Here is a 23,721-nt window from a genome sequence, read left to right on the forward strand (position 1 = left end):
GAAGTTGAAAATCTGAGACAAAAAAAAATCCTTGTATTTTTCTTGATATTTTTTAAAAAAATAGATTTTCTTGAAATTTTCATCATAGGTAGTTTTATGTATGCTGAATACGAATCTGTGGTAAAAATCTAAACATTCTCATAATTAGTCAAGTAATTAGCATTTAATTTTCATCATAATTAGTCCAGGTGGTAATTAAACGGTTAATATGAATTACAGTCTTTTGACTCCAAATACTTAAATACAATATAAAATAACATCTGTACAGAGATTTTTATTAAAATCTGATTAAGTTGAAAATCTGAGCAAAAAAAAGCCACGCTATATAGCCTGGTATTTTTTTTTTTTTTTTTGATGAAATAGATTTTCTTGAAATGTTCAGCATACATACTTTTATGTATGCTGAATACGAATCTGTAATCAAAATCTAAAAATTCGTATAATTACTCGAGTAATTAGTATTTAAATTTTATAATTAGTCCAGGTGCTAATTAAACGGTTAATATAATGATTTACAGTCTTTTGACTCCAAATACTGAAATACCAATTAAAATAACATCAATACACAGATTTTCATTAAAATCGGAGGAAGTTGAAAATCTGAGCAAAAGAAATCCTAGGCTTTAGCCTGGGATTTTTCTTGAGATTTTCAAAAAATAGATTTTCTTGAAATTTTCATCATAGATACTATTATGTATGCTGAATACGAATCTGTTATAAAAATCTAAACATTGGCATAATTAGTCAAGTAATTAGCATTTGATTTTCGTCATAATTAGTCCAGGTGGTATTTAAACGGTTAATATGAATTACAGTCTTTTGACTCCAAATACTGAAATGCCAATTAAAATAACATCAATACACAGACTTTTATTAAAATCGGAGGAAGTTGAAAATCTGAGCAAAAAATATCCTTGGATTTTTCTAGATTTTTTTGAAAAAAACAGATTTTCTTGATTTTTTCAGTATAGATACTTTTATGTATGCTGAATACGAATCTGTGGTCAAAACTTAAAAATTCGTACAATTACTCGAGTAATTAGTATTTGAATTATATCATAATTAGTCAAGGTGCTAATTATCCGGTTAATATTATGAATTACAGTCTTTTGACTCTAAATACTGATATACCAGATATATAACATCAGTACAAAGATTTTCATTAAAATCGGAGGAAGTTGAAAATCTGAGCAAAAAAAATCCTAGGCTATAGCCTTGGATTTTTCTTGTTTCTTGATTTTTTTGAAAAAATAGATTTTCTTGAAATTTTAATCATAGATACTTTTATGTATGCTGAATACGAATCTGTGGTAAAAATCTAAACATTCGCATAATTAGTCAAGTAATTAGCATTTATTTTCATCATAATTAGTCCAGGTGGTATTTAAACTGTTAATATGAATTACAGTCTTTTGACTTCAAATACTGAAATACCAATTAAAATAACATCAATACACAGATTTTCATTAAAATCGGAGGAAGTTGAAAATCTGAGCAAAAAATATCCTAGGCCTGGATTTTCTTGATTTTTTTGAAAAAATAGATTTTCTTGAATTTTTCATCATAGATACTTTATGTATGCTGAATACGAATCTGTGGTCAAAAATCTAAACATTCGTATAATTAGCTCGAGTAATTAGTATTGAATTACATCATAATTAGTCCAGGTGCTAATTAAATCGGTTAATATGAATTACAGTCTTTTGACTCTAAATAATGAAATAACAATTAAAAGAACATCAATACACAGATTGTCATTACAATCGGAAGAAGTTGAAAATCAAAGCAAAAAAAATCCTTGGAGTTTTCTTGATTTTTTTTGAAAAAATCGATTTTCTTCAAATTTTCATCATAGATACTTTATATATGCTGAATACGAATCTGTGGTAAAAATCTAAAAATTCGTATAATTACTCGAGTAATTAGTATTTGAATTATATCATAGTTAGTCCAGGTGCTAATTAACCGGTTAATATTATGAATTACAGTCTTTTGACTCTAAATAATGAAATACCAATTAAAAGAACATCAATACACAGATTGTCATTACAATCGGAAGAAGTTGAAAATCCGAGCAAAAAAAATCTGCCTTGGATTTTTCTTGATTTTTTTGAAAAAATAGATTTTCTTGAATTTTTCATCATAGATACTTTCATGTATGCTGAATACGAGTCTGTGGTAAAAATCTAAAAATTCGTATAATTACTCGAGGAATTAGAATTTCAATTATATCATAATTAGTCCAGGTTCTAATTAACCGGTTGATATTATGAAATACAGTCTTTTGACTCTGAATAATGAAATACCAATTAAAATAACATCAATACACAGATTTTTATTAAAATCGGAGGAAGTTGAAAATCCGAGCAAAAAAACCCCTAGGAAATAGCCTCGGATTTTTATTTATTTTCTTTGAAAAATTAGATTATCTTGAAATTTTCATCACAGATACTTTTATGTATGATGAATAGGAGTCTGTGGTAAAAATCTAAGTATTTGCATATTTAGTCAAGTAATTAGCATTTAATTTTCATCATTAGTCCAGGTGGTAATTAAACGGTTAATATGAATTACAGTTTTTTGACTCCAAATACTGAAATACCAATTAAAATAACATCAATACACAGATTTGCATTAAAATCGGAGGAAGTTGAAAATCTGGGCAAAAAAAATCCTAGGCTATAGCCTTGGATTTTTCTTGTTTTTTTTTTTTGATGAAATAGATTTTCTTGAAATTTTCATCATAGATACTTTTATGTATGCTGAATAAGAATCTGTGTTGTAAAAATCTAAACATTAGCATAATTAGTCAAGTATTTAGCATTTAATTTTCATCATAATTAGTCCAGGTGTTAATTAAACGGTTAATATGAATTACAGTCTTTTGACTCCAAATACTAAATAACAATTAAAATAACATCAATACACAGATTTTCATTAAAATCGGAGGAAGTTGAAAATCTGAGCAAAAAAAATCCTAGGCTATAGCCTTGGATTTTTCTTGATTTTTTTGAAAAAATAGATTTTCTTGAAATTTTCAGCATAGATACTTTTATGTATGCTGAATACGAATCTGTGGTAAAAATCTAAACATTCGCATAATTAGTCATGTAATTAGCATTTAATTCTCATCATAATTAGTCCAGGTGTTAATTAAACGGTTAATATGAATTACAGTCTTTTGACTCCAAATACTGTATACCAATTAAAATAACATCAATACACAGATTTTCATTAAAATTGGAGGAAGATGAAAATCAGCAAAAAAAAATCCTAGGTATAGCCGTGGATTTTTCTTGATTTTTTTGAGAAAATAGATTTCCCTGAAATTTTCATCATAGATACGGTTATGTATGCTGAATACGAATCTGTGTTCAAAATCTAAAAATTCGTATAATTACTCGAGTAATTAGAATTTGAATTATATCATAATTAGTACAGGTGCTAATTAACCGGTTAATATTATGAATTACAATCTTTTGACTGTAAATACTGAAAAACCAATTAAAATTACATCAATACACAGATTTTCATTAAAATCGGAGGAAGTTGAAAATCTGAGCAAAAAAGAATCCTAGGCTTGGATTTTCCTTGAATTTTTGAAAAAATAGATTTTCTTGAAATTTTCATCATAGATACTTTTATGTATGCTGAATACGAATCTGTGGTCAAAATCTAAACATTCGCATAATTAGTCAAGTAATTAGCATTTAATTTTCATCATAATTAGTCCAGTGGTAATTAAACGGTTAATATGAATTACAGTCTTTTGACTCCAAATACTGAAATACCAATTAAAATAACATCAATACACAGATTTTCATTAAAATCGGAGGAAGTTGAAAATCTTAGCCAAAAAAATCCTAGGCTATAGCCTTGGATTTTTCTTGATTTTTTTTGATAAAATAGATTATCTTGAAATTTTCATCATAGATACTTTTATGTATGCTGAATACGAATCTGTGGTCAAAATCTAAACATTCGTATAATTACTCGAGTAATTAGTATTTGAATTATATCATAATTAGTACAGGTGCTAATTAACCGGTTAATATTATGAATTACAGTCTTTTGACTCTAAATACTGAAATACCAATTAAAATAACATCAATACACAGATTTTCATTAAAATCGGAGGAAGTTGAAAATCCGAGCAAAAAAAAATCCTAGGATTTTTCTTGATTTTTTTGAAAAAATAGATTTTCTTGAAATTTTCATCATAGATACTTTTATGTATGCTGAATACGAATCTGTGGTCAAAATCTAAACATTCGTATAATTACTCGAGTAATTAGTATTTGAATTATATCATAATTAGTACAGGTGCTAATTAACCTGTTAATATATGAATTACAGTCTTTTGACTCTAAATACTGAAATACCAATTAAAATAACATCAATACACAGATTTTCATTAAAATCGGAGGAAGTTGAAAATCTGAGCAAAAAAAATCCTAGGCTATAGCCTTGGATTTTTCTTGATTTTTTTGAAAAAATAGATTTTCTTGAAATTTTCATCATAGATACTTTTATGTATGCTGAATACGAAGTCTGTGGTAAAAATCTAAACATTCGCATAATTAGTCAAGTAATTAGCATTTAATTTTCATCATAATTAGTCCAGGTGGTAATTAAACGGTTAATATGAATTACAGTCTTTTGACTCCAAATACTGAAATACCTATTAAAATAACATCAATAAACATATTTTCATTAAAATTGGAGGAAGATGAAAATCTCAGCAAAGAAGAACCCTAGGCTATAGCCTAGGATTTTTCTTGATTTTTTTGAGAAAATAGATTTTCTTGAAATTTTCATCATAGATACTTTTATGTATGCTGAATACGAATCTGTGGTCAAAATCTAAACATTCGTATAATTACTCGAGGAATTAGTATTTGAAATATATAATTAGTCCAGGTGCTAATTAACCGGTTGATATTATGAATTACAGTCTTTTGACTGTAAATACTGAAATACCAATTAAAATAACATCAATACATAGATTTTCATTAAAATCGGAGGAAATTGAAAATGTGAGCCAAAAAAAAAATCCTTGTATTTTTCTTGATTTTTTTTTTGATGAAACAGATTATCTTGAAATTTTCATCATAGATACTTTTATGTGTGCTGAATACGAATCTGTGGTGAAAATCTAAACATTCGTATAATTACTCGAGTAATTAGTATTTGAATTATATCATAATTATTCCAGGTGCTAATTAAACGGTTAATATTATGAATTACAGTCTTTTGCCTCCAAATACTGAAATACCAATTAAAATAACATCAATACACAGATTCTCATTAAAATCGGAGGAAGTTGAAAATCTGAGCAAAAAAAATCCTAGGCCATGGATTTTTCTTGATTTTTTTGAAAAAATAGATTTTCTTGAAATTTTCATCATAGATACTTTTATGTATGCTGAATATGAATCTGTGGTAAAAATCCAAACATTCGCATAATTAAAGTAATTAGCATTTAATTTTCATCATAATTAGTCCAGGTGGTAATTGAACGGTTGATATGCATTACAGTCTTTTGACTCCAAATACTGAAATATCAATTAAAATAACATCAATACACATATTTTCATTAAAATCGGAGGAAGTTGAAAATCTGAGCAAAAAAAAAATCCTTTTCTTGATTTTTTGAAAAAATAGATTTTCTTAAATTTTTCAGCATAGATACTTTTATGTATGCTGAATACGAATCTGTGGTCAAAATCTAAAAATTCGTATAATTACTCGAGTAATTAGTATTTGAATTATATCATAATTAGTCCAGGTGCTAATTAACCGGTTAATATTATGAATTACAGTCTTTTGACTCTAAATACTGAAATACCAATTAAAATAACATCAATACACAGATTTTCATTAAAATCGGAGGAAGTTGAAAATCTGAGAAAAAAAAAATCCTAGGCTATAGCCTTGGATTTTTCTTGATTTTTTTTGAAAAAATAGATTTTCTTGAAATTTTCATCATAGATACTTTATGTATGCTGAATACGAATCTGTGGTAAAAATCTAAACATTCGCATAAATAGTCAAGTAATTAGCATTTAATTTTTATCATAATTAGTCCAGGTGGCATTTAAACGATTAATATGAATTACAGTCTTTTGACTCTATACACTGAAATACCAATTAAAATAACATCAATACACAGATTTTCAATAAAATCGGAGGAAGTTGAAAATCTGAGCAAAAAAATCCTAGGCTATTATAGCCTTGGATTTTTCTTGATTTTTTGAAAAAATATATTTTCTTGAAATTTTCATCATAGATACTTTTATGTATGCTGAATACGAATCTGTGGTCAAAATCTAAACATTCGTATAATTAGTCAAGTAATTAGCATTTAATTTTCATAATTAGTCCAGGTGGTAATTAAACGGTTAATATGAATTAAAGTCTTTTGACTCCAAATACTTAAATACAATATAAAATAATATTTATACAGAAATTTTCATTAAAATCTGAGGAAGTTGAAAAAATAGATTTTCTTGAAATTTTCAGCATAGATACTTTTATGTATGATGAATACGAATCCGTGGTCAAAATCTAAAAATTCGAATAATTACTCGAGTAATTAGTATTTGAATTATATAATTAGTCCAGGTGCTAATTAACAGGTTAGTATTATGAATTACAGTCTTTTGACTCCAATTACTGAAATACTATATAAAATAACATCTATACTCAAATTTTCATTAAAATCTGAGGAAAAATAGATTTTCTTGAAATTTTCACTGTGAGGGGGGCCTGACCGGCTGCAGGCAGAATATCAAACACGGACGGAATGTTCGTGATGTTTACAATCCTACTACATTTCAGGCCTGCAGGTTTGGTGCAACACAAGCAATCGTGTTCTCAAGGAAGCTCTAGGGTGGAAAAGAGTATATTTCTTTCTTTGGAATAGAACAGTTGGGGGCGCCTTCATTCGACAATGGAGCTTTATGAATTATGAGTATTCTGTAAACAGAGCAGCGTAAATCTGAATCAAGATGAATATAGAGGCAGTCCAGTCGACCTTTGAACTGGTTAGGGTATATGGTATAGCGTACGCCAAAAATCCCGACCTGATCTTGGAAATTTATCATTTACTGCTCTTGCGGATTGTGTTAACTCTGTACAAGGGAGAATTGCATGCAGGAACTGTAGACAATATTCTGAAGGTATTCCTTCAGAATATTACCAGGAGGTAATACATCGCTCTATGAAGATTAATGGTAACGACAGTATTTCTATGCACTCGCCTCAATGGTTCGTTACCACTAGATGCAACACACCAGCCATCGAGACGGTGGCTCACGTCTGCTATACTCACTCGGGGAAGCACAAAGAGAGCCAGGGCATTAGTCTATGTATCTATCCATCATTACCACAGGACCAGGTCCTGTGAGAGTCCTGGTGCTACCCAGGTACCTTTCTAAAAGGTCCTCCAGCCCAAGACTATATACGCTAACTCCAGCGGCAGGGAAATTTTGACTCGTTTCAGGTGAGAAAGTCGCCTGAGGATACAGCCTCGCCAAAGGTGACTTCTCACTCTCCGTGTCAACTCGAGCTTCGGAGTCCGGTAACACTGAATATTACAGACAATAAACAAAGGTTCCGGCGACAGCAACACACATATTCCCTTATTAGTTTCCCTGGCCGGCATATCATCACATGTAAACCAACGTGTACAGAGCATCACACATACGTGAAACAGAAGAACATTGCTATTGTCACACCACTTTACATAATCGTCCCCGGTCGTGTCTGGCCAAATGATCCGACACAGATCTCAATGTTAACCACTGCCATTACCCTGGCTGGAAGCAGATGGTGAGGCTGGTTACGGCTCGAGGAGGAGGAGGTGGGAGGTATGCCTCGTAATTACAACTTGGTGTTGGTGTAAAGTTATAATGTCATGCATACTGGCGCCGCTGAGACCAGCGGGAACACCAGAGCACGACACTGGACAGCAGCAGCCGCCACAGGAGACTGCAGCAGCAGCCACAGGGTACAGTAGTAGCAGCCGCGGAGTATCATCATTGATGTTAACTGCTCCAGCAACGTCGATAAATGCAGTCAGTAAAGCCATACGACTAACAGCATACTATATATATATATATATATATATATATATATATATATATATATATATATATATATATATATATATATATAAAGAGGCTACTCAGACAGCTGTCCACTTCCACCAGTCGGGCCACAGGTCATAAAGTGTTGTGATGTGTGTGTGTGTGTGTGTGTGTTTAAACACACACACACACACACACACACACACACACACACACACACACACATCACTTAGGGAGCCAATCAATACAAGTTCGGAGCAGGAGAAGCGTCTTTTAACCTCCTGACAAAAGCCTGATACTGGAAGAGGTGGAGGAGAGGGAAGGCATCTGGCGGGCGGCCTTCTTGGTGACCGACAGGGAGTAATGGCAGCCGACGAGACGATGAGAGACTGAAGAGGACGTAGGACGGGTATGTGTGTACGGTAGATAGAGCCGTCATATATCAATCTGCAGACCTGTCTACGAGGAGGATTTGAGAAAGTAAGTGATCGCTGGGGCAGAGGTGGGGCCCTGGAGGAGTTCAGAAGAGAAACAATATGTGAGGCGTACTCGCAAAGTGGAGAGGCTTGGGTATCACGCTATGGGGCGAATGATGATGATGAGAAAGTCTGGGATGGGAAGTCGAAATGGCAGTGGTGGAAAGAGGAGGAGGAGGGTAGACCGGCGAATGGCTGACGAGAGACGAGGAGAGTTATGGTACCAAAGCCGTGAGGACCGAATCAGCTGAGCAAAGGCAGAGGGGAGAGGTTATAAAGCCATGAAGATGGACTCTGTCTGTCTGTGTCTCGCTTGGATCACGGGGTCTGTGTATACAAGTCTCTCTCTCTCTCTCTCTCTCTCTCTCTCTCTCTCTCTCTCTCTCTCTCTCTCTCTCTCTCTACTGTCCCTCCTCCATATGTGTGTAGATAGACAGATAGGTAGTCTATTGACAGCAAATTACATAATACACTGTTTACAAGCAAGCGTACAGTAGTTCAAATTAAAATACTTCGAGCCTTAATATCAAAATATATATTCAATCATATAACTCATTAAGCAAGTCCAAGTCAAGATCACAACACAGGACATAGAATAAATACCTTGTCAAATACCAGATTATGAAATACTCCTCAGTGTCCCATGAAGCAAACTCGGTCAATACCAGATTATGAACTACTCCTCAGAGTCCCTGGATGCACGAAGCAAACTCGGTCACCACTCGATAAGCAGCGCCGCAAACTGCAGTATATAGGCAGATCTCTCCGAAAACAAACCCTCCATGGTTGAGACGTTATATGGTGAGCGTATGTGTGATCTTCTGATACGATCTACTATTACTATATGCCTTTTCAGTTTGACGAATAGCTACATGAACACAACTGTTCTCCAGTGAGTAGACGAGACACCTCCTCCTCCTCCTCCTGCTGTTCCACCGTCCCTCTTCCACAGCCAGCGAATGACCGCTTCATCGCAATCGTGTCCATGAAAAGTTACTCCTGCTCGTTAACCTTAATTATAGCACTATATCCATCATGGATTTATAGCCTTAAACACCTGGACTCTGCTAGAAACTGGAGATGTTAATCACAATTTTATACGTCATCCAGAGCAATCCAAACATCATCGTCATTGCTTGATAGCAAGTTGCTTATACACCGTTAAGCGAGACGATTATAATATAAAGTGATAAGTATGACAATGGTGAAGGGATCATCCACCATTTGACCTCCATCACTCCCACATGATGGAGAGACATTTGTGCTGTTTGGCCACAATAAGAGAACGTAAAGTGGAGGCAATCAAAGCTGTATCAGAAATAGGTCATTATTAGTCGTGTTTCTCACACCTGGGAGTTGCATACCGCACCACATGTTTAAATCATTCATGGGTTTCGTATCACCATTTAGCCAAGACGCACATCCGTAGGAAATAGCTGATACCAAGGCAGCATCAAACACGTTTTAAATGAAAATATATAACGGAAGAGAAAAGTAGTGTCGCGGGTTTGTCTAAAGATTAAACCTGACTCGTGATACATTATTAAATTCCTGCCACAGTCACATACTCGTGGTTGGCAAGCTTGCATTCCTCAAGCTTCATAACTGCTGCTGATCAGCCAAGGGTTCAGATGAACCCGCCGGGTTTGGTCAGAGGAGGAATAAAAACCACTTTCGGTCAGGCGACGTTCACCTGGGTCGTTTGGACTTGCACCTGCGCACAGAACATCAGGTAGATCCACGATATACCCTAGTATGGGGAGAGCAAGTACCATATGCATCCAACTACCAGGGAGATGAGATGTGGTATGATCTCCCTTCACTTAGAGGGAGAGGATCCTGAACACATAGCAGCGCACACATTCCATGTGGGCAGATGAGCGGTGGAAAGATGGAGTCAGCGACTTCGGGAGGAGTCCACACCGGAAGGACCATCATCGTTCAGGTCGCCGTCGTATTACACCACTATCACAAGACCAGGAAGTAGCTAGCCACAACAATGGAAGGTGACCCAACGAGCAGCGCTTACGTACGACGTGAGGGACGCGTTAGACTAGAGTGCAGCACACAAGCAGTATTGCGAAGAGTTCGGTCGTCTGCTCGAACCTCCACAAAGCTGTGAAACCTGCCTTGGCGGAGACACAGAAGCAGGATTGATAAGCATTTGCAAGACGGTGTGCCGGGATGCCACTTGGCAGAGCGTCATGTTTCGTGACGGAGGACGTGTTTGCCTCAGAGAGTGCACGACCACGCTGTGTACGGCGCAGAGTTACCATGCGGTAAGCTAGTGCATGATCATAGCAAGTGACGGTTTAGTGTTGTCGATCTTGGTGTTCCTGTTTCGTTCAGTGGATGATTTACCTGACATAATCAGTGGAAGATTTAAGTATGTTGTCCTAGTGGGCAGGCAATCTTTCGTCAGGTTTTTTATCACCACAACCACGACGAAAGCATAGTCCTCTCCAGCGCTCTTTTATATTCACCCCAACGTCACCTATTTTCAGGCAGACGTGACGAGGAAAATGCTGTGGCTTCAAGGTGGAGCGGCTGCATCACCGGGCGGAGTTTAGGGCTGGATGACGGGGACTGGCGTAGGGCAGGTGGCCGAGAGAGAGAGAGAGAGAGAGAGAGAGAGAGAGAGAGAGAGAGAGAGAGAGAGAGAGAGAGAGAGAGAGAGGGTCGTCTCACAGCTGCTGAGAAATATGTCAAAATCTACGAGAGCTTTGATCGCGGAGGGAGAAAGATTTCAGAGTCATTTGCCTCAAAATAACAGCCCTGTCCACAGTTGACGGATTGTAAGGGATTGGCCTGTGGCACATCTTGAGGGTAACACTCCTTGACTGGCCTGCAAGATCACCGGACCTCAATCTGATCGAGAACCTCAGAGCCCATGTGAGCAGTAGCTAGGATGCGACGGCCGGAATCGGAGAGAGAATTGTTCGGCTACGTAATGGAGTTATGGGTAGAGGCTTCGACCACAACCGGACGTTACTCTACATGTGGTCGAGTCGATGTGAGGAAGGCTTCGAGATGTGATTATTGGAGCGAACGGAGGCTACACTGTTAGCGTAGTTTTATCATGGTGTGTTTGATGGCGGTATGTGGTGTTAGTGTGGGGGGTCGATGTGTGGTAGTGTGTTGTGTGGGAGTAAAGTGTGTGGTGGTGTTTATACGTGCATCATATTTCAGCAAAGGAATGGTTTATCTTTTTGTATCATTTCTCCCATTTAGGATAGGTGGTAGCATGACTGGTTTTGATGGCGGGGTTTGGAAATCCTTGCTTACAGGTCCAAGGCTTCTACAAGTCTGGCCGGACATCTTTTGGTCGGAGGTTCGAGGCTTCGACAAAACTAGCCAGATGTCCGTAACCAGCAGTTCATGGCTCCGCTGAGGCTGGCCAATCATTCGCAGTTCTCATGTGACCTAAAATTCCTCCAGTGTTGTTTATTAACCGTACCTCTGCATGTGGCTTTGTGTTATGGAAAACAAATGACAAGTATGGCCCTGCAAATAAAAAAAAAAAGCCTGGCGCCACTATAAACCAAACATCTGCCTTAATTACAGGCTTTATGATAGGTTACAGGCAAATAAAGGGCAAACTTTAAATGAAAAAAGAATGATAAATCCCAGTATCTTAGAGATGATTTGATAAGTTGATGATCATACAGGGCGTGCTGTGGGGTTCTGATCGCCATTCGAAAAAAATAAGCCGACCACCATAATAACTGCATCTCTGTATATAGCACAGGTTGTAAATTTACTTAGAAATCACCGACACATAACAGACACAACAATCAGGCACAGTTCTTGATATTTAACGTATGCAAGAATGGTAAGCTAACTTAAGGAGTAAACAATAAACCAAATGGAGAAGTGACTTCCAAACCTTTATATATATGAAAAGTAACTTTGCAGACGTGGGAGTATATGAGACAACAGAGATGGAGAAAAACGTGTCGTAATATCAGATAAATGTAGCAGCGTACGGAAGATATAATGGACTGGTTGGTTTAGCTTATTAATCGAATATCTCCACAGACGCGTCCCCTGGAGCAGATGGCAACCCCTCCCTGTCAGTGCTACCAACCGCCCGTGTGACACGCAGGGCAGAACGCACCCATCGTTGAGAACCCTGCGTCCTTGTGTTTACACCAAATTCCACGTCTTTCAACTTTCACTGTATATCGTTATTTTTTTGTTTGTTTGCAAATGATATACACAAAAACTTGAGAGCCTGACACATGTTACTCTAAGTGCATAGTTTAATATCAGTGGATGACGACGACCCATCTGTAGTGAAAGGATTTGCTTAACTATGTATGACGTTCATGGCTTCACTGTCTGCATCGATGACGTTTACAAAACAAAAGAAAATATATCTAGTTTTGCCTGTATAAGTCTTCATCCCACGTGACTCATGAAACTGGTTCAAAAGTTGTATCTTATCTACCATGGTTTCCATGCTCATCGATAAGAGCACAGTGTCGTCCATAAGGACAGGTGCCACCATGCCAAGAAGCCATCCATACCACAATTTTGCTTGAGTGATTCAATTAAGTCATTTACAAAGATCATAAAAAACAGGTCTGATGTGGGGGAAACCTTAGTGTATGCTTAGAGAAGCAGTGATTATAACCATTGCAGTGCTCACAATACAGTTAGTGGTGGTCTTATAGCAGCTATATCCAACAACATATTCCCACCTCACCCTAGACACTTTACGACATACAACATAACATCGCGAGGTACTTTGTCGTAAGCTTGCGGGATGTCAGTAAAGGTAACGTACAATTTATCATCTCGCTCCGTCACACAGCTAACGCAATGTCACTTACTAGATGTTCAGTACAGCCTCTCCTCGCTTGGCTGCCAGCCTGTTCACCCAAGGGGTAAAACCATCGGTTTAACCTGACGCAAATCACTCTATCACTGAGCTTATTGATGCTGTGTGATTAGACACTAAGGCACGTGTGCCTCGCTGGAACACCGTAAAATAAACCTCACTGGCAAGCGGCGGACATAAACGTACAGTTCAACAACACTGTTGTCAGACACCATCCAGGGAGCTGGTAACAACTTCAATGAACCAGGCGATACACCATCGGCCCCGCTGGCCTTATTGCACCTCAGTTTTATGATCAGCTCAGACACCTGAGAGTGGAGGTTACTGGATCATCCAACACCGGGCGTGGAAACATCGTTGTTTAATGAGACAACATCGAGTTCACGAACGTCGGGAGGTTTATATAATCGTTCAAAATTGTCTTGAAACTCCTCATCTGAGGATGGTGAGGCGGTGTGAGGCGTGTGGTTCACTCCGCCACCTCAGCTGGCGGTGTGAGGCGTGTGGTTCACTCCGCCACCCCAACTGGCGGTGTGAGGCGTGTGGTTCACTCCGCCACCCCAGCTGGCGGTGTGAGGCTTGTGGTTCACCCCGCCACCCCAACTGACACATAGAGCACCAGCTATAACCCACTCAGAAGGCGCCATCACTCCAACCTGATCAACATGCATTTAATAAGCTTTGTCTGTTGGCTGTCAGATAGCTCTGGCTCACGCTGAGCTCTTCGAAAACAAACTTCTGGTATTCAAAGTCATCCCAGATCTGTATATAGCATGACCATTTCTACGCGGGTGTGGCACTCCGTAATCTTGCCCACTCTAACGTACATCAAAGACTCGTTATTACTCTCTCCTGAATTAGCTTCAGCTTAACAACTATTTTGATCTACTTAACTGGTAAGCTTTATAGCCTGACAGTAAAGTGCAGCGGTCAAATGCTTCTCAACAGCTAATGGAAAAGCCTGTCTGCTTATGTTTGCTGCCAGAAAACAGAGATAAAATCATCGATGCAAATTGCTTACTCGCCCTCAATATGTTGTGTTTGAATCTAAGGAGAGTGTTATCGTGTTAGTAAGAAGTGATGAAAGGATGTTAAACTCAGCAACAATACAAGGTGGTTCAGGAGAATCATATATATAATATATATATATATATATATATATATATATATATATATATATATATATATATATATATATATATATATATTCTCTCAGCTCCAGCCGTTCAAATATGCATTTATGTTTGGAATCGCTATGCATGTATGCTTTTCATCGTTCTCTTATACAATCGTGGGGCAAAATGCTATGATGGTTGTACTGGAATGAATGTATTGTGCTTGTAACAGACTTCAGAATTATACAAATTCTTGTAAGTCTATTGGAACCTAGGGGTGTTATACGTAGGGTAAGTCTTAAACGTTCCAAAAAGAGTCTCAAATACACTGAAAAGCTGTTTCATTTCTACAAAAAACTAAATACTATGATATAATTGGAGATATACTAATACCATACAATCCACACCAGTTTATCAAGGCCTTAACTTCTTCAAGATAATAGAACAACACAGTTAAATGCCCAGGCAGAATTAACAAATGGCATATCAAAGAATAAATATCTTTATTTTCTTTTCTTCGTAAGGAAATTAACCAACTAAAATCAGTCTACAATGACCTTAACACTGTTAGTCATCGTAGCACTACAGTGCACCAAGTGAAACCTTATCATGCTTAAAATCCTCATCGCGAGTGTGTGCTCTGCATCAGCGACACTGGCTGAAAGTCCTCCATTACCCAACATGCCCCACGTAGTGGCAGACGAAGGTATCCAGGGGGCGGGCCTGCGTGTGTAGTAGTATCATACTGGTCCCCGAAACTGTTGACTCGGTGATCGGTATAGTATACTGAAGTTGGCCTAGTGCTCAATGGCCTCTATCCGCCACGGGTGCATCCATGTAGAGAAAATAAGAACATAAGAGACTATGATAAGGGCTCGGAATGTGGAAAATGAAGCACACATGGGGTGTATGTAATCAAAGATCTCATAAAGGAGTCTGATTCATCACGTCGCTATTCTTGATGAAGTAGAGATTTCCTGTTCCAGGTGCATAGTTACTGTGGAGGAGGAAAAGTCATTTAAGATGAGCAGCTCCTCCGTCAGTTGTTGATGGCTGGGGGTCAGCCCATGACACTAATAAATATTCTGAGGATTATCAAAAGAGTGAAAGTTCATCTTTTCAAAAAGTTATTTCAGTTGAAGTCTATATCCCCAACACGTGCTTCCTTAAGGCGCTCAAACATTTTCATTTCCAGCCTTCCTCTTCAGTTTCTTCATCGTTCGTCATAATCCACAACTTCTTGCTATACGACATTACACGTGTGATCTCCCCCAGGTCTGGGGTTAGCAACATCTCTTATCCTCGTGGAAAAACATAAGCTAGTTTCATCTCCGCTCACGGTACTACGTTTTTTTTTTTTTTTTGAGTTACGGGCAGGTGATAGAGAGAGAGAGAGAGAGAGAGAGAGAGAGAGAGAGAGAGAGAGAGAGAGAGAGAGAGAGAGAGAGAGAGAGAGATTCACTGACGACACTCGCTAGAATATTCAAAAGACTCGGGCAACTTTCGTACGTATCAACATCCCTGACTTGATCTTCAAGGTGCTGTCAGAACGTACAAGAGCTATTAGGAATCCTGGGCCGAAATCGCTTAATATTTTTGGGGGTTGGAAGCTCAGGGGGCGTGGCTCTCTCTCTCTCCCTCTCTCTCTCTCTCTCTCTCTCTCTCTCTCTCTCTCTCTCTCTCTCTCTCTCTCTCTCGAACCCTATGGTCACCTGTTCGAATGCAAGATCCAGATTCTTTACGCCTGTGAAGCCGTGGTGGCTTAGTGGTTTCAACACGGGTATATAAATCTTACAGTTCCCGGTTCGAGCACCGCAACGAGATAACTTCCAGGTCTCTGGTGGATAACAGCCTAAAATAATAACGGGGATCATACGTACTCATTGAAAATACATGGCAACATTGAGTCGAACATTTCTCTCGATAACATTTCCTTGAAACAATGACGAACTCAGACAGGCAGCCTGGCCACCCCTGCCCGTCACACATCCCTGCCCGTCACACATCCCTGCCCGTCTCACATCCCTGCCCGTCTCACATCCCTGCCCGTCTCACATCCCTGCCCATCTCATCCCTGACCGTCACACATCCCAGCCCGTCTCACATCCCTGCCCGTCACACATCCCTGCCCGTCTCACATCCCTGCCCGTCTCACATCCCTGCCCGTCTCACATCCCTGCCCGTCTCACATCCCTGCCCGTCTCACATCCCTGCCCGTCACACATCCCTTGCCCATCACACATCCCTGCTTCACACATGCCCGCCCGTCTCACATCCCTATCCGTCACACATCCCTGCCCGTCACACATCCTTGCTCGTCACACATCCCTGCCCGTCTCACATCCCTGCCCGTCTCACATCCCTGCCCGTCACACATCCCTGCCCGTCACACATCTCTGCCCGTCTCACATCCCTGCCCGTCACACATCCCTGCCCGTCTCACATCCCTGCCCGTCTCACATCCCTGCCCGTCTCACATCCCTGCCCGTCTCACATCCCTGCCCGTCATACATCCCTGCCCGTCACACATCCCTGCCCGTCTCACATCCCTACCTGTCACACATCTCTGCCTGTCACACATCCCTGCCCATCTCACATCCCTGCCTGTCTCGAATGAGTCTCATAGACCTCTCACCACCCATCACCAAGACAACAGACGGGCACCGACGTTACCAGGCACAATAACAGGACCTTCTTCTGACGGAGCATTTCACTGCCGCCTCCAACAAGATCTCTTCGATTTATTAGGGCTGTAAAGAGAGAATAAATGGATCCTGTCGCCCGACAACATCACCAGGAGGAACTTGATACGATAACTACAGAGGAGTCATTAAGCTGGTGAACTTTTCAGCCCGACCTGAGGTGATCATACAGACGGGTTTTATGGCCTCCTACAACCGTGTGCGGCACCAACTGCCAGAATAATGCTGGTCCTCTCTTGATGTGTTCGTCTGCCACTCTGTGCACACTGTGTGTGTGTGTGTGTGTGTGTGTGTGTGTGTTTTGGTCTAGTTTTTCTTCGTCTTCGAGGTGAATGGGACTGAATTGATTATCGTAAATGTCGTGTAACTAGGTATCTGTAAAGAGAGAGAGAGAGAGAGAGAGAGAGAGAGAGAGAGAGAGAGAGAGAGAGAGAGAGAGAGAGAGAGAGAGAGACGTAGGAATAAATGGTTTCATTTCATTATTCTACTCCCTCTGACCTGCACAGTGTTGTCCACTGATCTGGCCAGTGTTGCCCCGCTGGCGTAGACAGTGTTGCCCATCTGACGTGGACAGTGTTGCCCGTCTGACGTGGACAGTGTTGCCCATCTGACGTGGACAGTGTTGCCCATCTGACGTGGACAGTGTTGCCCATCTGACGTGGACAGTGTTGCCCGTCTGACATGGAGAGTGTTGCCTGTCTGACGTGGACAGTGTTGCCCGTCTGACGTGGACAGTGTTGCCCGGCTGACATGTGAGGAGTTGTGTCCACTGTAGCGTATAGTCTTGACGGCCGACCTCCAGTGTGACCGGCTCTTGTTCAGTACAGAAGGATCTGGTCTCCATGTCAAGAGAGAGAGAGAGAGAGAGAGAGAGAGAGAGAGAGAGAGAGAGAGAGAGAGAGAGAGAGAGAGAGAATAGTAAAAGCCACATGCCCTTCTCTGTTTAACGAGCCTCATCCTCTCCCCGTGTGTATAACGAGGACCTTTTGTGCCTTTGTGATCTTAGGTCTGCCTCGTTAAGCCTCACTTTAATTAATGGAGCATCTGCTGAGGCCTGTTAGTGACAGTCATTGCCACTGCGAGCCTTGAGTGGTCGCGTCTCTTCTGGCTGGTTAATTACAGGATCTGAATAACTCTGGAATGAGGTCTCTCAGCCTCAGGGTTGTATATATATCTATATCTATCTATCTATCTACAGCTAGTACGCCATTTGGTAAACGTGTTCACCAAATGGCGTCCTAGTTACGTCCCTTCGTTGTATATCAACTGGCTGTTATATTTCTCTCTTGTGTCTCCCCTGATGATGTGGATTATTACACGAAAGTGCACTTGGGAACTTATCGCGTTTCATTTTCCCCGTGGACGCATAGGAATATATTTGATCTCGCGCAAAATTGTGATCCTTTCCAATATATATATATATATATATATATATATATATATATATATATATATATATATTTTTTTTTTTTTTTTTGCTTTGTCGCTGTCTCCCGCGTTTGCGAGGTAGCGCAAGGAAACAGACGAAAGAAATGGCCCAACCCACCCCCATACACATGCCTTGATTCAATCCACTGACAGCACGTCAAACCCGGTATACCACATCGCTCCAATTCACTCTATTCTTTGCCCTCCTTTCACCCTCCTGCATGTTCAGGCCCCGATCACACAAAATCTTTTTCACTCCATCTTTCCACCTCCAATTTGGTCTCCCTCTTCTCCTCGTTCCCTCCACCTCCGACACATATATCCTCTTGGTCAATCTTTCCTCACTCATTCTCTCCATGTGACCAAACCATTTCAAAACACCCTCTTCTGCTCTCTCAACCACGCTCTTTTTATTTCCACACATCTCTCTTACCCTTACGTTACTTACTCGATCAAACCACCTCACACCACACATTGTCCTCAAACATCTCATTTCCAGCACATCCATCCTCCTGCGCACAACTCTATCCATAGTCCACGCCTCGCAACCATACAACATTGTTGGAACCACTATTCCTTCAAACATACCCATTTTTGCTTTCCGAGATAATGTTCTCGACTTCCACACATTCTTCAAGGCCTCCAGAATTTTCGCCCCCTCCCCCACCCTATGATCCACTTCCGCTTCCATGGTTCCATCCGCTGCCAGATCCACTCCCAGATATCTAAAACACTTCACTTCCTCCAGTTTTTCTCCATATATATATATATATATATATATATATATATATATATGTGTGTGTGTGTGTGTGTGTGTGTGATATATCTTCTTGCCTTTCCTGTCTTGGGAAGACAACAGCTGGAGCAGACGACAGGGTCTATAAGGAAAAATCCTCTCTTGGCTCCTTCTTCGCTTCCTCCTGGGCAGAATGTGATGATACGAGAAAGGAGGATTTCCATCCTCCTTACACCATCCATCTTAAGTCGTCTTTAACGACACGTAGGAGATGTGTGAGTAGTACTCTTTCTACTCCTTTCTACAAGCGAAGGTTTATATATAACTGATCTTTGTAGTTATATATAAACCCAGATTCCATTTATGGGGTTCCTGTGGCTTCAACTCTTCTTCTCTCACGTTGGAGGCTCCAGTCACGGACAAAGGCCCACATCAAGGCCGGGCCTTGATTTTGCAGGAAGTGACAAACTTTTCTTTTAAAACATGCCATGTCATACTTATTGGGAAACACATGAGAAGATAGAGAGTTCCAAAGCTTCGAAGTGCAGGGAAAGAAAGTTATCAAAGTGGCCTACCCTCGAGTTGCCAACGGCCACACAGTAATCATGTGACGCAGCAACTTGCCGAGTATTGCGTGGTCTAGCTAGTGGTGGGGACACACAAGCAGCCAGCTCTCGAAAGCAAAAACCAATGTAATATCTATGGAAGCAGGAAAGTGAGCCAACATTGCAGCTTTAGGCAAGAGGGTTAAGTTTGACGAGTTTATACGTCAGACCGCTTCCGACTCAACGCGATCAGGTAAGGATGCAGATCCATCAACTAACACAGAGACAGATCGGCTAGAGAGGAAGCTAGAGATATGAAGGAGTAAAGTGAGGGAGGGAAGTCAAAAGGGGGATGAGTTTAGTGATAAGACCCCGATGCTATACCCTGTCAAAACCTTTGGACATCTCAAAAGCAGCTACACATGACTCTCCAAAATATTTCAGATAAGAAAGACTATCACCAATGGATCTTGCTTTGCGGAAGCCATACTGGTGTTCAGAGAAATGACTGCGTTTTGAGGAGTCTATGGATGTGGGAGTTGAGGAGGGATTACAGGACTGGATATGGTCGATGTCAAAGCAATAGGACATAGGACGATAGTTGGAGGAGTCAAACAGGTCACCCTTCTTAGGGATGGGATGTATCAACGCAAGTTTCCAAGGACAAGGAAAAGTGTTCATTCTAAAAGAAAAACGGAAGAGACGAACAGCACACTTGCAAGTTCAGAGGCGAACTCTTTCAGTACACGGTGATGGATGCCATCAGGACCATGAACCTTGCTTGCATCCAGAGAGAGAAGCGTTTTTCAGATAATCCGAAGAGAAATTACGGAAGGGGCTTAGGATTAGGAAGAAAAACATCAGAAAGAAAAAGTAAAGGGAAGGTAGACCGACAGAAGCTGTTAGCGATGCCCTCAGGTAAAGACCAGAAAGACCTATCAGTGGATAACGAAGAGAGGTTATCGCACTTCCTTTGAATAAAGGAACGCTTTGGGCAGTGATAAAAGCTGAATGGGAGTCAGAGGAAGAAGAGATTTTGCTAAGCTCGATATACCTGATCCCTTGCCTGAATGGCCTCAGAACAGGAACGGCTGAACCCTGAATTGAAAGAAGAGGTCGTCTAAGAGGAAGAGGGAATAAATGATCCCATCCACGCTAGAATAACCTCTGCTGTGAGTTTGGTCGAGACAGAAGCATCGCCACATAAGAGACAGTAATTCATCCAAGGAAAGTCAGAAAAGAAGTTACGTAAGTTCTCCAGTCAGCTTTGTTCAGGTGCCAGTATTCACGCTTAGAAGGGGCTGCTGCTGGGGGGAGGGATGTCGCTGAAATAGATACATTTACGCGAGTGTTATGAGATGAACCAAAGAGGGCGAGATTGTTTAGTTACAGCGAGATGAAGTAGATGTGAAAAACAGATACAGAATAAGAGGAGATTGGTCACAACGGTCACGATTATGGGTACGTTGGGATATAATTTGTTCTACACAAGTGAGAGTGAAGAACGTGAGGACTTTCATCCCTCCACCGTCCGCATGGGAGAAATTCAACCCTTCCCTATGGTGAACGCTGAAATCCCCGAAGTAGAGGATCTCACTTCCGGTAAGAGGATGTTACAGTTTCATGGCAGGAGTTCAGAAAGTCAAAGAAAGATATAAGAATTTTTGAACCGGGAGAGCAGTAGGCGAAACAGAAGAAAAGTGTGGTAGTAGAGAAACAGACCCTGAGGCACATAACATCAACGTTTGGACACTCAAGGTCTTGAGGCGCGGGCAACAGGTGTGTTGATGATGAAATAAGCACAAACACCACCTACGAATCAGACTCGCGAGCGAAAATTATAATTAGACGGTCTTCAACAGAGGAGAGGTTACTAGAGAGACCATGAATGTTGCTATAGTGAGCAGAAAAAGAGGAAGGTTTGACAGAAAGGGAAAGGTCGTGGAAGGGGCCAGAGCCAGAGCCCTCTCTCTCATTAGCAGTAGAGTCAGGAAGAAACCCGGAGATTCTTACCACTCCAAGATCCCGGGGACGAGGGGCCATAGATTTGTTGGACTATCATGATTATGCTTAAAAATGTTGACAAGAGTATTTACGCGAAAAACACGAGATTTGAGTAGGTGTATGGAGCTGGTAAGGAGAAGATGGCTTGACTGGCCCGGTAGTCCCGTTTTAATGAGACAGAAAGTAAGACCAGCAATCCTGACATGTAGAGTGTAAGATGGTTCCTGGACACCACCTTCGCGCTCCTCAGTCAGAACGGTAGTACCACCCTGGACGCCTGCTGTCAATCATGAACGTGAATGTTAGGAAGGTCAACGTCATAGAGAGATCTAGCAAACTTGGAATATGTCTCTGGACGACTGTGGACAATATCATGAGAGAGAGAGAGAGAGAGAGAGAGAGAGAGAGAGAGAGAGAGAGAGAGAGAGAGAGAGAGAGAGATCCAGCCGAAGCCTTGTCTTAGTTTTTTTTTGAACTATGAAAGCAGATGGAGCAATGAGTATCGAAACACGTACATTTAAAACCATAAGGGGGAAAAAACTACAGAGAAGTCCTCATACGCAAAGAAACAGACATGGTGCAAAAGATCGCCAAGGCAAAGAACAGCGAAGATAAAGAACCAGACATGGCCTGGTGCAGAATAATGCAAACAACAGAGAAGATAAAGGAAAGAACTAGAGGGAATAATGTTGAGGAGTCAGGAACACTGAGTGAAAGAGAAGACAAGCGGGTCCAGGCGAGGCCTATAGACTGTACGACCTTACATTTACCTCACTGTGGAACCTGAGGACAGCATGATCGCCGACGCAAACCGTCGCTGGCTTCCAGGAGTGAGTTCGCCAGCCCAACATACACACAACGTACAAACTCCACCCGTGTAAGATCCACCTTTGTGATCAAATAAGCACTGTGGCTCTGGACTCCAGATCAAACTGCCTCCTCAGACTAACAAGCAGTTCTGGCTGCCCCTGAACCAGCTCTCATATATATATATATATATATATATATATATATATGCCAGGAAACACCATGACAGCTGTGTATGTTCTAGGAGCGGACGAGCCCTATCCCCACCCTAGCCAGCTTTTCACCATTAAGATACGCATTGTTCTGAAATCTTACCGATATATCTACGCAATATTCTCTCCCTTTTTCGATTCCCAAATACACCGTTTTCTTTCTCTGGTCAATATACATAAATATATATACATATATATACATCTTCCGCCCGCCCCTCACCTCCTCCAACTCTCCTCTTTCGTCATTGGCTGTAAAGAATCTAAACTACTGGGCGTTCTTTCTGCCTAATATCATCCTCGAGCAGAGCTTAATATTCCAGTAATAACTTATCCTCAACAGCTGCTGTAGCAAAAAAGAAGGAAAAAAAATTGATGTATTTTACGTATAAAGTAACATTATTGGTAAGGTCGTTTCCTCTTACGTAAGCTTTTTATATTCTCAACCATATGACATCCTGGGAATATTTTCTCTCTCTCTCTCTCTCTCTCTCTCTCTCTCTCTCTCTCTCTCTCTCTATATATATATATATATATATATATATATATATATATATATGCATAACAGTTTGCACCTATCTTTCTATAAAAACATTCCTAAGCATACACAAAATACTTCAATAACTTTGACATAAATGTACAGCGAAATTTAAAACTGTAATTAACCTTTACAGGTCTTTAAATACGCAACATTACTTTCAGTAGTGAAGACTCATCAGCATGATTACCATGCGGAGGTACACTATGCATGGCACGTTCATGAGAG

The 23,721-nt window shown here is 40.1% G+C and overlaps 1 protein-coding gene across 1 annotated transcript in view; it reads right to left on the minus strand.

The window, feature by feature from the left end:
- The window catches only part of LOC139752223 (uncharacterized), a 42,818-nt gene extending 20,083 nt beyond the window's left edge, over positions 1 to 22,735 (minus strand). The window contains exons 1-2 of the mRNA XM_071668242.1: positions 22,710 to 22,735; positions 20,320 to 20,617 (exon numbers count right to left, since the gene is read on the minus strand). Of these exons, the coding sequence (XP_071524343.1) occupies positions 20,320 to 20,617; positions 22,710 to 22,735 (324 nt within the window). The remainder of the gene's footprint in view (positions 1 to 20,319; positions 20,618 to 22,709) is intronic.
- Positions 22,736 to 23,721: the final 986 nt, after the last annotated feature.

This window comes from Panulirus ornatus, chromosome 2, assembly GCF_036320965.1.
Source record: "Panulirus ornatus isolate Po-2019 chromosome 2, ASM3632096v1, whole genome shotgun sequence".
NCBI classification, from domain to species: Eukaryota; Metazoa; Arthropoda; class Malacostraca; order Decapoda; family Palinuridae; genus Panulirus; species Panulirus ornatus.